The 14,184-nt window shown below is 44.4% G+C and overlaps 1 protein-coding gene across 1 annotated transcript; it reads right to left on the bottom strand.

Moving 5' to 3' along the window:
- Positions 1 to 1,515: 1,515 nt before the first annotated feature.
- PRSS35 (serine protease 35) lies at positions 1,516 to 10,606 on the bottom strand. The gene is made up of 2 exons (XM_066622712.1): positions 10,529 to 10,606; positions 1,516 to 2,776 (listed from the first exon to the last, which is right to left on the bottom strand). The coding sequence occupies exon 2, from the start codon at positions 2,758 to 2,760 to the stop codon at positions 1,516 to 1,518; it is 1,245 nt and encodes a 414-aa protein (XP_066478809.1). The 5' UTR covers positions 2,761 to 2,776; positions 10,529 to 10,606.
- Positions 10,607 to 14,184: the final 3,578 nt, after the last annotated feature.

Raw genomic sequence — 14,184 nt, 5'->3', positions numbered from 1 at the left:
TCCTTCTTTAATATTTGAAACGGGAGGACTGTCATTATAACCTCCCATTTCAGAAATCCATCTGTGAAAAAGCTAAGTTATTACCGTGTAAATCCCATTAAACATGATATTCATCTTATCTAGTGATTTACTTCTCAGATTTGTGCTTTTGACCCTTGTATGCCTTCTATCAGCAAGTAATGCAGGGGACACATACGTATGGGGCAGAGGGCCTTTAGTACTTAGTTCCCACTGCAGTTCGTAGCTGAATCTCACTCACTCAACTTATAGAAAAAACTACTGGCTTTCAATAGTGTGCAGAGGGCAGGCAATCCAGCTGCAAACTATAGGGGTTGGCTAAGTATTAATGACCTCCCATCCCCCACAGTTTTGGGTTATTCCCCCCCATGCTATTTATAATAAAAATAATTAGAAATAAAGTCAAAAATACACATTTGCAATTGCATATCTGATTAGACTCTTATTACAGAGAGTGCTTCCCCATCCATTTCAATGGAAGGGCCAGCTGTATGTGATAGAGGCAGTTTTCACTCAAGAGTGTATATGGGCTCTGGGTTGGAAGAACCATGATTTCCTAGCTTTGAAGAGAAAACTACTTTAACAAAAAACTGTATCAATCTTTGGAATGTTCAGCTTTGTGTTGTTTTTAAAGCTTAAGTTAGCAGTTGTCACTGTGGCCTCTTATCAAAAGTAACATCACTGGCAAAAAGGCAGTGATTTGTTCATAACAGCAATTAGTTAAGACAAACACACATGAAATACATGCCAGTTTTGCATCTCTTCTCAGACTGGATTTATAGGCATTAAATTATACTCATATGGTTCCTTTTTCCTCCCAAAATAAGGGACATGCTACATTCATTAAGCTCCACTTTACTATTTTAGAATGCACGGAAATGGAATTTGTGGGTTTTACATGTGATCTATGCTAACTTGGCAGCGGCATCTCAGTGTGAATGAAGAGGTATTGTCTACTGTAAGCACCATAGGAGAACTTTTGTTTCTTGACTTATCCAAGTGCATCCCAATTTGGATTGTCCTGTAGATACTGTACAATAATGAGCATGCAACCTGCATAATAGAACCACACTTATTGGAGCAGAACCCTGAGAACAGTAAATTAATTCAAAGCAAAACAAAACACGTTTTAATAGTACCAGTTACAAGAGAAAATACTTCTCTTTAAAAAATGTAGGCAAACAAAAGGAGCCATGTTTGGTTGTTTTTTTTCCCAATATGAAGGATTTGGGTTTACCACAATTTAAAACAATAAATACAGTAAAACAATTTTGGATTTTAAGTGCACATCATGTCTATGGTCAATGGAAACAACTGAGTTGAAAAATTCTACTAAATGCTCTGTAAATGTCTTCAAACTTCAGTATGTCAAAAGGCAATTGCTGGTTTCAAGTTCAGATAAATTCAGACCCAAGTCAATGCATGTTCCACGTTTATCTTTGCAGGTCTTCACTCTGCGGCACTGCTCGGTCCCAGGTGACCTTGTGTTCGCTGCAATCAGACTTGTGCACAGCTTTCACTGTCTCCATGTATCCAGAGGCATATCTGGGCATATTTAAGGGGAGTGATTCGAACTGCCACGTTGTAATCCTGCTGCTCTCCATTGACATCCACCCACTGATGACCAGAATAAACAGCAATGATTTTGCGCTTCCATTTCTTCTCGTTTGGCTCTTTAAGGCGGAGATAGATGCCAGATCCAGTAGAGCCAGGCTCGGCATCACAGTACTGGTAAAAGAGGTCACTGGATTCATCAGATACGCTACAAAACCGATAGACCAGCTGGCCAGATCGGTCAGCATCATATCCAGAGAAGTGGATCATGCTTCCAGGTATCATTTTGCTCGTTGGACTGACCCCCAGCTCCATGTATTTCTTTTTGTGGGGGCGCTTCAGCTCCAAAACAGCATAATCATAATCCACGGCCACATCTCCAGTCACGCCTCTCAACCAGCCCTTGGGGATCTGAGTACTTTTAACCCTGGTCCATTGGAAGGAGGGCTTCCGCTCAGACTTTCTCTCATTCAGCGCAGATGTCTTCTGTCTTCTGCCAGTTCTGCTGGTGGATGCCTTCTTCAGCTGTTTGGTCTCAGCCGGATGATCCTTGACTTCCGATACTTCCCTTTTATTCCTTCTGGCACCCCTGCGCCTCTTGCCACTGCCTTTGGATTTCAGCCTCACCAACCCCACTCTCAGCTTCTTGCTACCTTTGATGTAATCCTTGCCATCATGCACACAGTGAGCAGCAGTGAGCACGTGCTTTGGGGAAATCAAAATGCCGCTGCAGCCAGTGGAAACCTTGACGGCTGTGTTGAAAGGAAAGTTGGTGAGAAAGCGCCGGTCTGAAATACTGAATCTACTGTCTGTGCCGTAGACCTGCCTCTTCCTTCTTGACAACACCTTCGTGGTAGAATTTGCGGCTGGATCGAGTTCCACTCCCAGGACGTTCACTTCGGTCAGGGTTCGTGTGCCGTTCTCAAAGACAGTCTCATAAGAGAGCAGTTCCTTCAAATCAGACAAACCTGGCCCTGGGAGTGCCCTTTGGCATTCAATCCCACATACACCACTCAGTTCTAATTTGACATTTGCTTCAAATTTAGGACTGTCAAGGGAGAAAGTCTTTTCCTTCACTATTCGTGGTACTTTTTTTAACTGCCAGCTGAAATCTTTATTTAAGTCTATTTCGTTAACGAGGCTCAAGGATGGAGTGGAAAATAGTAGTAACAGCAGAACATGGCCCATCTTGTCTATTTGTTTTCTGTTTAGAAAAAAAGTAAGAAGTGTTTTATTTAAATACTGTAATATTGTACAAGTTTCCAAATAAAGCATGACATAAGCATGGCACCACTATGGTGGCGTGATTAAAGCTACAATCCTATCCACACTTTCCTGGGAGTAAAACACATTGACTATAATGAGATGTATTGCTGAGTAGACATGCATAGGATTGGGCTAGAAACACAAGAATAAGGTACTCAACCACCATTAGTAATTTTCTCTGTTTTTAAATATTTGAGATTTTGGTCTGCAGTTAATCAAATAAATATTTAACCACTTCACTTGGCAGTTAAAAGCCAGAAAAGTTCATGAAAATATTTCTGCACACCTTGCTTTTAACCACATGTTGGCCTGGTCTTCTGAGCTATGGTAAATCTAGGATTAGGTAGAATATACACTGTGTGCAGGACTGGAGTAATGTATTTAAGAAACAATGCAAAATTCCTTTGGAAAAAAAGCTCAAACTTCTAACAGCTTCTGAAAGTTTGTTTTAAAAAGTTGAATGGAACTATTTGATTCAGGCTGTTTAATTCTAATTCACATGTAGAATACAGTCTGCCAAACAAAAACTTCCCATATTGCCCAAAGGGTTGGTAGGCTTAGGCCAAAGCTATTTATTCACCTACAAAAAGAATGGCATGTCATTTCCTATCTAAAAGAGACAAACTAAAGGAAACACTGAAAATTCATGCTTTGACCTCCCATTTCTTTAAAGAAAAAACAAAAAGCAGTTAAACAGGAACCTCCAGCTTACCCCCAATGGGCCAATGCTGCATTGGCCATTACCACTGCCACTGAGTGTTCAGAGATTGGCCCAGTTGGGTTGACCCTCAAATTGGTATGGGCCCTGAGTTAGTGTACAACCTGGCTGATCCTTGACAATACTTCTGTCCCAAAAGGGGCAAATGGCAGGTGGGGTATGTGAAACTCTTACGAAGAAAAAGAGGGGAGGATAGTTCAAAGCAGAAAAAACATTTCTTTTTAAACAAGCCTTCTAGTTCCTGGCCTTTTTAACATCTGGTTTTTACAGGCTTGGGGTTTTTATAAAACTGCTGCTGATGCTCTTTTTATTGTATTAATATCTTATTGCTGTTAATTCTGAAAGGTTTTAATGATTTTATTTCTGTTTTTAACTGATTTTATATTTTTGTGTTTCTGGTCATTGTCATAAGCTGCCTTGGGTCCCTTTGGGGAGAAAGGCGGGATTGAAATATAGTAAATAAATACCTAGAAGTTGAGTGACCCAGCGCAATCCAAGAGTGTTGCAAACGTTCTGTAAGGCACTTCTACGCTGACTCCAGAGTCAGGAAAGCCAGTGCAAGGACACACGACGACCTCCCTGAGCCGGAGCAGGCCCCAGGATGGGTGAGTTTGTGCCAGCTCCAGGCCATTGGCGCAGGGGTCTGAGGAGCGTGGGGGAGTGAGGAACTGGAGCGTTCCAGGGCAGGGGGGCAGTGGGCAGCTGCCATGTTACCTAGGGTAAGGGGAATCTATTCCCCCTTGCCCTGGGTTGCACTGTAGGCCTGTCAGACTGCCTGTTCCAGCACAGGTTAGGACTGGGCTGTTAACATCCTATGGCAAATCCACAAATTGTCTTTGGAGCCAAAGCCAGGCCTTCTGAATTCTACCGAATGGACAATCACCTCCTTTCACCTGCAAAGCCCAATGCTTTAAAATATTTATAGAATTCCTGACTGCTGCCATTCTAGGAAGGGAGCATTATAAATTCAGGAGTATGGAAGCATCAGATATGTGCAGAAATTACAGTATGTTAAGTCTATACCCTCAAAGCTAGGCATTTAAGGACATGTATATGGTTAGACTCCATGGGTTAGATATTGTAATTAAAGTACGGATCAGGATTGAAGAGGTTTCTTTTTAGTGTTACATACTGGAGTTCAAAGAGGGCTGAATACACATACAGGAAAAATTTATTCTAAAGCTGGAATTAAAGGCTAGGGAAAAGGTGCAAAGGAGACACAAGTTAATAGCATGTGGCTCATGTTCTGAAAGTTAAAAAATATAATGGCTGTGATCCAGTTTTGTGGGATGTGTGATTTGAAGCTAGTTTTAGACATGAGCTACCTGCCTGCAACATCAGTGCAATGTCAATAATATATGTCAACCTGTGGCAGAACAAATTGATAACACACATTGTTAGAGACTTTTCAGTTGGTGTAGCAACTATTTCTCTCCAATTCTGTGGGTCATCTGAGACACTTACAAATTGTTATCTCCCGGAGCCATATCTGCATATCATGGGAATAGTGAATCTGGGATTTGTGTAGACATGGCTGCTGTTTAGGATTAAGTTGCATATAAAGATTGCAACTAAAACATGAGCCTTCATGATCATACAACCTGCTCCCAGAATCTGGACAATACTCTCTCAAGTATTACTTCCTCCACGCAACTGTTTTCTGGCAGATGGTCAGACTGCTCCACGTGGAACAGTTTGAAAACTTCTGGCCTTATGCCTTTTCAATAAGAAAGATCCTTTATGATGAGAGGTATTAATAGCTTGTCTTGCCACAGAAGGTTTCTGCAGTAAAATAGGCACGGTGTTGTGGCTCTTTGAAATCGCCCCAAACACAGCCACAAAGACCACATCAGCTTCTTGAATTGCATTTTGGTCTGTTAAATGCATGTTCCCTTCTACAGCAAACTCGGAAAGGTAACCTGTAATTCACTGTTTGGCATATGGGATGCGATGGAGATCAGATGATGTCCTTACAAAAATTGGTCCACTTGAACCAGCTCAGAGACTAGGACACTTCTGATGCTTATAAATATTTAGAACATTTATCAAGTACTTAAAGCTATTTATGGAGTCTTCCCTTGGAGACTCGAAGACTGAGCATCATCTGGAAGTACTGCAAGTCATCTCTGTTTAGTCTACGTTTAGGGGGCAGCATGGTTAAGCTAGCAGTGGGGCTGCAAGCATTTGCTTGTTTCAATTAAGCAATTTAATTGAATTTTAAATTTAATAGCATCTTAATATTTGCTTCCAGTCTATTTTTAGCGGTTCTGACTCATCCTGAAGGCTGGGTGGACTATGAGTAACACAGAAAAAAAGGAAGATAAAACACAGTAAAAAATAACACAGCTTTCCTTGTAACACCATGAAAATATGCTCGTGATATACCCACTAGATGGCAGAAAAATCTAAACTTATCTAATAACATAGTTTACACAAACCTTCAAAGGTTGAATCTATATTTTGCAATGCAAGCAATGATTACTTCGGGATCCTAAATCAGTATACTGCATTGGCATGTAGAGGTCAGTGATAGTGTTTATGCTCTGTGTGTATTGCGACCCAAGTTCAACTCCTGGCACCTCCAGAAGTGGCAAGATTAATAGAAAGAACCTTGTTTAGACAAGCAGCTTGCACTCACAGTAACTGTAAGGAAACCTGGAAAGCAAAATGGGTTCAGGGCCTAGCAGTTAGAAGGCTCTTACTCTTCATTTTACACTTTACTGGTTAAACTGGGAATAATTGAGAAAAGCAATAGGTTTCATTGCCATCACCCAAGAGAAGGAAGCCTAGACAGGAGAAGGGTCATTGTAGGGTAGCCTCCCTCCAGTTTGTCACAGACTCCTGAAATCTAGGGGGCTCCCCTTTTAAAACAAACCAGCAGAGGAACAGGAGCGATCTGGTAGGTCCAGAAGTAATGGGACTTACTTCTTCAGGTTATTACCATTTTTTTTAGAATAGATTAAGATTGTGCCTTCTCCCAAGAGCTCAAAGTGGATTACAGTAATATAGTGCAGCCAAGTGGCCAAGAGACTGACAGCCCAATCCTAGCCTGTGCTGTATCCAGAGCAGGTTAGGAGGTGGCTGGAGGTCTCCTTGGGATAAGGGGATATTTTTCCCCATATCCTGTGTAGAGCCTCAGCCTGCCCTATGAGGCTTCTCGGATCCACATCAGTTTTTTAGCTGGTGCAAATCCAGGGAAGCAGGTGTAACGCTGGGGGGGGGGGGCCGGGAAGGGATTTAGGATGTGGAGGAGAAGACTTCCACTGATCCTGCCCCCTCCTGGGCCAGATCTGCCCCTGTTCTGTCCTCCCCCTACCCAGAAATGGCCCCTCCTGCACCACCTGGCAGGAGTATACCTACTCAGCCCAGCGCTGCTCTTGGATGCAGCACTGGCAAGCTGGCTCAGGCCTTTAAGCTGGTGCTGCCTGCTCAAAAGTAGTCACAAATGTGCTTTACGGCATGTTTGCGACCCTGTGAGCTAGCACAGGGATGGCTGTGTCAGCTCAGGCCACAATTTGGATTGTGCAGTGAATGTAAATGAGTGCTCCCTAGTTTGAATGCCATGAACTCACTAGGTGGGTTTAATCACGCAACTCCCTCTTATCCTCAGTCCCCTAGCTGCAATAGGGAGATAATACTTACCTTGTTAGACGAACATCAAATTTATATATGTGAAACACATTAGACATTCAGAAAGTACCTTCGAAATGTTAGGTACTATTATTAATATGGAAAACAAGAAAAGCCAATAGCAGCTTTGGGGATAAGGGATTTTATTCAGGACCACAGTGTGGGTTAAAGGGTTAAAATGGTTAAAGACCCAGTCCCCATCCAGTATGAGGCCCAGATGCTATGAAAAAAGAAATTGGAAAGACAATGTGTTTAACATCATGTCTATTTTGACCCATAATTATATACCAATCTTTGCCTTGACTCACCCTTTGATCTATCACTTGAGGGCTCCTCCTTCCTTAAAGCCATTCTAGCAGCTTAATGCTACCCAACTCTTATAAAATAATTGTTCCATTCTGATGCTTTAGGTTCCTCCCACTCCAGCCTTTCCCTCTAATTCAACTTCTCCATATGGATCCCATAAGGGACCATTTCTGGTCCTTAAACCACCCAAAACATACATTCCCTAGTCTTGAACTTGTTCAGCACCTCCACTTTCATGAAGGGTCTGGCAAATCTATATTTCTTCCTGCAAGCTAAATTTACTGTCCTTCCCCCATACCATCCTCAAAATGCCACTCAGCAACAGACATGAAGAATTTGGGTGATATGTGCTGGAGGGACAGTCATGTCTGTATCAGTGGCACAGTAATAACACATTTTGAGCACGAGCCTATGCTTGCCTACTCAGAAGTAAATACTATTGTCTTCAGTGGGGCTTACTCTCAGAAAAGCATGCACAGGATTGCAGCCTTTGAGACTTATTTTAAAGAAGTAGTAGCCTGAAATCAGCAGGCAGCTACTCTAGCCAGGTAAATACCTACAGTACTATTAAAGCTTAATTTAATGACACATTTGAGTGGGTGAACAGAAAACACTAAATGTTTTAATCTGAATAAACATGTGCTTTTTTCTAATTCCCAAGGCCCTTTGTAGGCAAATACCAGGACCTCACAGGCCTTCAAGGAAGTTTCATTTCTCCCCCTTCCACCCGCTTTCATTCCCACTACAATAGAGCTGTGTGATGCTTCAAGAGTGGGTCACAAGCTGCCAGTGAGTCACAGGAGCTTTGTGCATGGGTTGTCAAGTGTTTCAGCTGTAAATGTGGGAGAAGATGACACAGTGGTCAAGTAGGGGGAATCCTGCTACTGGACTCTGAACTGACAGGTGGCTTCCAAAGGAAGCCAAATTTCCACTTGTGGGTCTCCAAAAAAAGCTGGAAACCACTGCAAGGAGAGCAAGAGTTACAGCTGGCCAAGAAATTGTCCCCCCCCCCTTCCTGGTGATGGTTTGATTGAGTTCTTAAGGTTAGTCCTGTCAACACTAATCTCCTTACACTTTGCAATGTAAGAAGACCAGATGAGTCTCCAAGGAACCTAGCCTTTTAAATTACTCCATGATGGTCCACTGTGAGTAACAAAAGGAGGTGTATTCAGTAGGGTGTTGAACTGTTTAGGATCCCAGTGCAGTGACTCATTTGTAAACCATTATCAGCTTTGCATATTACAAAGAGGAAAATGTAGGCTCCACAAACACACCACAACTGAACCTTTTTTTTAAGCACTCTTGGGAACATAATCACTGTCCAAGCATCAAGACCTAAGCTACACAAATTCTGTGATTACCTAGCAAGAAAGCTGGAATACAATAGTTAGAAATTAGCTTTAACAACTTGGATAATTCATTATTCTTTTTTATTGTATACAGTAGTTTAGTGTTCTTTAAACTAAGCAGAAGATTTAAAAAATTTCTTTTCAATCAAGAATTCTGAGAAAGTACATAACATCCAAATTAACTATTTTTTTTCACAAACTAATCAAGTTCTCTGTCATTTTTACTTAAATGCGACCACTCTTTAGAGTTCACTCCCCTGCTTTCAAGTTTTCCTCCTCTTTCTATTGAGCTCATTTCATTTTTTTTAAACAAGGCTTCTGAGGCTGAAAATCAAATAAGTAACTTTAGTAAAGGGACTTCTGTGATTTCAGCACACAGTTTTGTCAGTGCTCGAAGAGGCAGTCTGGATAAAATTAGTATCAGTTTTCCAAAAAGGAAAAGGCATGGGAGTGCAGAAACTCTGTGGCTGGCTCTGAAGTGAAAAACTGGCTGTTCCCTAGTAGCGAAATCCCTCACACTGACTGAAGTGTACAGAATCTCAGTAGAATTCTAAAGACTTTTACCTGCCAGTTGTGCAAACCAGGAGTGTCAATAGAAGACTCTCCCCAAAAGCACAAACCTACTTAGGAGCATACCTAATATAAACACTTCCAGGGTGCTCCTTTCTGCAGTCTAAATTGAAATTCACATTATTTTAGTCTCTCCCTCTCTCCCCACTCTTCCCCTCTTAGGAGTCACAAAGATGTCACACAGTCACTAATAAATAAGAGTAGTGGCTGTGTGTTTGACAGCTTTCTCTTATGCCTCCAAGATGCTGGACAGCATTCTAGGAACTCGGAGCATCTTATAAATATCAAACTCAGATGAGTCTCAAAAAGAGAAGAGCCTGGGATGCTATTCAGATTAACAGCTTGATCCTATGCATTTTCAGTCAAAAGCCCCACTCAAAGCCAAATCCTATCCACACTTTCCTGGGAATTAGCCCCATTGACTCTAATGGGACTTACTTCTGAGCAGACATGCATAGGATTGGGCTGTCAGTCCCTATTCCTAAATGAGCACGTACAGGATTCCAACCAAATCTTCTGCAGATTTGCAACTTCATGGTACACTGATCACATAAAGGCTATGGAATTCCCCCCCCCCCAATAAAAATATACACAGTTGGTTATTGATTTCAAGAAATTTCATTAAACGACACGCATGCATGCATACTTGAGAAACGGTGGAATCCTTAAAACCGGTTTACTCCAAAGTCAGATCCATGTAGTTCAATGGGTAAGGCTGCAATCCTAATGCACACTTATCAGGGAGTAAGGTTACAATCCTATCCACACTTTCCTAGGAGCAAAACCTCACTGACTATAATGGGTCTTACTTCTGAGTAGACACGCATAGGCTTGGGCTCTAAGGTGACAATTCTATCCACACATTCCTGGGAGTAAATCCCATTGACTATAATGGGGCTTACTTCTGAGTAGACATGCCTAGGCTTGGGCTCTGAGGCTACAGTCCTAGTCACACTTTCCTGGGAGAAGCCCCATTGACCATAATGGGACTTACTTCTGAGTAGCCCTGCCTAGGAGTGCACGGTTCGGAGGTGTAGGAGAGCAGTGTGGGCAGAAGCCGGGCAGGGCGTGCAGCCGAGAGGCCAAGCCAACGTGCCGAGAGTTGGGGTCACCCTACCTCCTGCGCTGGATCCGCGGCTCGCCGCAGCCTCCTGCCGAGCTCAGCCTGCAGGGGCCTCTCGCCTCGGGGCATGGGAGAGCCCGGGGCCAGCGAGGGTCTCTGCACAGTTCGGGCTCCCGGAGCTAGAGGGCGACGGCAGCCTCGGAGCCCGGGCGAAGAAGCTACTGCGGGCGGGAGGCGGAGGGGAGCCGCCAGGTCCTTCCCAGCCGGGTGGGCGGGGAAGAGCCGCGCCAAAGGAGGGGGCAGAAAGGCAGCCCGGCGAGAGGCGCTGCCGGGCCCCGCAGGGAGGCTGAGGGGGGCGCATCCCCCCCCCGGGCAGAGACGTCCTGGTGCTCTTGCTCTCCTCCGGAGGTGGGCGCGGGGCAGAGTCCTCGTGGGGACGCACCTGGTGGTCCAGGTGGCGAGAAGGAACAGGCACCCGAAAGGTGACCATTCTGCAGGCACACACAAAGCCAGCCTCAGGCATGTCCGCTGCACCAGCCCCTTTTGCTTGCCTTGGAGTATTCCCAGCCAGGGAACGGGTTAGGTACTGATCAAGGAACCTTATACTAGTGTTTCTCAAACTGTGGGTCACGACCCAGTTTCAGGTGGGTCTCCATTCATCTCAATAGTTTATTTTTTATACATTAGACTTGATGCTACCATAGTATGTGACTATGTATGGGGAAATGCTACAGATCTGTACTTTTAACAGGCTACTCTGTATTCGCTTTTAACAATGATAGTCAATGGGACTTACTCACCAGTAAGTGTGGGAAGAACTGCAGCCTGGGATTGTTAAAAGTGTTCCTGCTTGATGATGTCACTTCCTGTCATGAGATCACTTCCAGTGGGCCCTGACAGATTCTCATTCTAAAAAGTGGGTCCCGGTGCTAAAAGTTTGAGAACCACTGCTTTATACTTTAAAGCAGCAGTTTTCAAACTCTCAGCGAGAGTTCGAGCTGCTCTAAGTCCTTATGGGTGCATGGAAAGGCAGCAGTTGGCTGCAGGGGCTTGGCTGTACTTACCAGAGCCTCCTGCAGCCTCCTGGGGGTGCGGGGAGCCTACACAACCATCTGTAAGGCTCCCTGAAGCTTAGATCACGCCCGCCTTTGCAAAACCCGAAGTGGAGCACGATCACTCCACTTTCACTTCTTAAGCTTCGGGGAGCCTTGCAGACTGTCGCACAGGGCTACCCTCACCCCCGGGAGGCTACAGAAGGCTCTGGTAAGTATAGCCAAGCCCCTGCAGCCCCCTGAGCGACAACGTCGCTGCCTCCTCCCTGCCCCCGCCCCTTAAGAGGGCAGCCAGGGCTCTCAGGCTGGCACATCACGATGCCCCAGTTTGAAAACTCCTGCTTTAAAGTAAAGGTTATACTTTACCCTTTATACAGGTACTTTATAGGTACTGATGAAGAACTCTGCTTTCTCCCACATGGCATCCTTGTGGAGATTGTGAGTAAACCATCACATCCTGCTTCATTTGAGGCAAAAACTCATAGGCAGTTGTTGGGGCCAAAGTCAACATTGTAACATGATGTGTCAAACAGATGCGCATGTATAGTGCCTTGACCACACTGCCCACAGCCTCCAAAGGGTGCTAAATTGAACCATAATTGCGAATTGGATAGAATATTTGTTTTGACCGCATCTCGGTGGAAGTGGTTTACACACATTTGCTGTCCTGAAAGCAGATGGCGGAAAACGGATGCACATTCAAACCATGTCTCTCTTCGTCCTCAGAATTTCTAATTATCCAATTTCTAGGATCATGTTTTTCCCCACATTGAATGCGCTCTTTTAGTGGTCATGGGCAAATGGCATCAAATCACCATTTTTGTATCCACCTTATGGCTAGTATGTATACACTGCTAGCATGTATACACCCTAGCATGTATACACTGCTGCTGAAACAGATGCCTGCGTTAGCTTGGTCATGTCATGAGAATGGACGATGGCCAGATCCCAAAGGATCTCCTCTATGGAGAACTCATTTAGGGAAAGCATCCTACAGGTAGACCACAGCTGCGATACAAGGACATCTGCAAGAGGGATCGGAAGGCCTTAGGTTTGGACCTCAGCAGAATGGGAAATCTTGGCATCTGAGCATCCTGCTTGGAGGCAAGCTGTGCAGCATGGCCTTTCCCAGTTTGAAGAGACACTTTGCCAGCAGTCTGAGGCAAAGAGGCAAAGAAGGAAGGCCCATAGCCAGGGAGACAGACCAGGGACAGACTGCACTTGCTTCCGGTGTGGAAGGAATTGTCACTCCCGAATCGGCCTTTTCAGCCACACTAGGCGCTGTTCCAGAACCACCATTCAGAGCGCGATACCATAGTCTTCTGAGACTGAAGGTTGCCAGCAGCATATGGCTAGTGGGCAAAAAGCCTGAAGGGATATAGCACCTTCTGATCAGCAAGTTCTGTCCTTTGTCCCCTACTTTGCATGTTCCTAGGTGAAGCCATAGCCTAACCCCTGCTAATTGGGTAAGAGGCACTTTTTCTAGTGGGTGCTCCTTTTTTTAGCAGGGGGAGAATAACTGGCCCACCTCACCCCAGCACTGTCTTTTCTAGTGGCTGTCTGCTAGTATTCATTTGCATCTTTTTAGATTGTGAGCCCTTTTGGGACAGGGAGCCATTTAGTTATTTGATTTTTCTCTGTAAACCGCTTTGTGAACTTTTAGTTGAAAAGCGGTATATAAATACTGTTAATAATAATAATAATATCACTGAGAAGGGTTCTACCACTGACCAATGTTCAGATTAAACTTTGCTTATTTTTATGTATGCATTGTTGTTGGCAACCTTCAGTCTCGGAAGACTATGGTATCGCGCTCTGAATGGTGGTTCTGGAACAGCGTCTAGTGTGGCTGAAAAGGCCGATTCGGGAGTGACAATCCCTTCCACACCGGGAGCAAGTGCAGTCTGTCCCTGGTCTGTCTCCCTGGCTATGGGCCTTCCTTCTTTGCCTCTTTGCCTCAGACTGCTGGCAAAGTGTCTCTTCAAACTGGGAAAGGCAATGCTGCACAGCTTGCCTCCAAGCGGGATGCTCAGATGCCAAGATTTCCCATCTGCTGAGGTCCAAACCTAAGGCCTTCAGATCCCTCTTGCAGATGTCCTTGTATCGCAGCTGTGGTCTACCTGTAGGGCGCTTTCCTTGCATGAGTTCTCCATAGAGGAGATCCTTTGGAATCCAGCCATCATCCATTCTCACGACATGACTGAGCCAATGCAGGCCTCTCTGTTTCAGCAGTGCATACATGCTAGGGATTCCAGCACGTTCCAGGACTGTGTTGTTTGGAACTTTGTCCTGCCAGGCTGTATTTTGCATTATGCATTATGCACAATGTATTATGCATTACAGCCCACATTATGTATGCATTTATATCCCACCTTTTTTCCATTACAAAACTCAAGGTGGCGTATTTGGGCTTTCCGGGCTATCACTCATCTGGGCACCCATCAGACCTAGACAGCTTAGCTTCATTGTGGGTGTCTCATGTGACCTCAGTGCCCTGGGATCTTCAACATGCCACTTTCTCTTTAATATAGTCTCCTCACACAGGCTGCAATGCTATACACGTTTTCCTGAGAGTAAGTCATCTTGGAGACAATGAAACTTCTAAATAGACTATCATTGGTTTCTGCTCACAGTGTATTATCCCAGCTTTGACTGTGT

The sequence above is a fragment of the Tiliqua scincoides genome, chromosome 1 (genome assembly GCF_035046505.1).
Source record: "Tiliqua scincoides isolate rTilSci1 chromosome 1, rTilSci1.hap2, whole genome shotgun sequence".
NCBI lineage: Eukaryota > Metazoa > Chordata > Lepidosauria > Squamata > Scincidae > Tiliqua > Tiliqua scincoides.
This window is presented reverse-complemented; position numbering and strand designations above follow the sequence as displayed.

What these genes read in the sequence shown, in the direction of transcription:
- PRSS35 (XM_066622712.1), bottom strand. Translation starts at nt 2,760, where the DNA reads ATGGGCCATGTTCTGCTGTTACTACTATTTTCCACTCCATCCTTGAGC.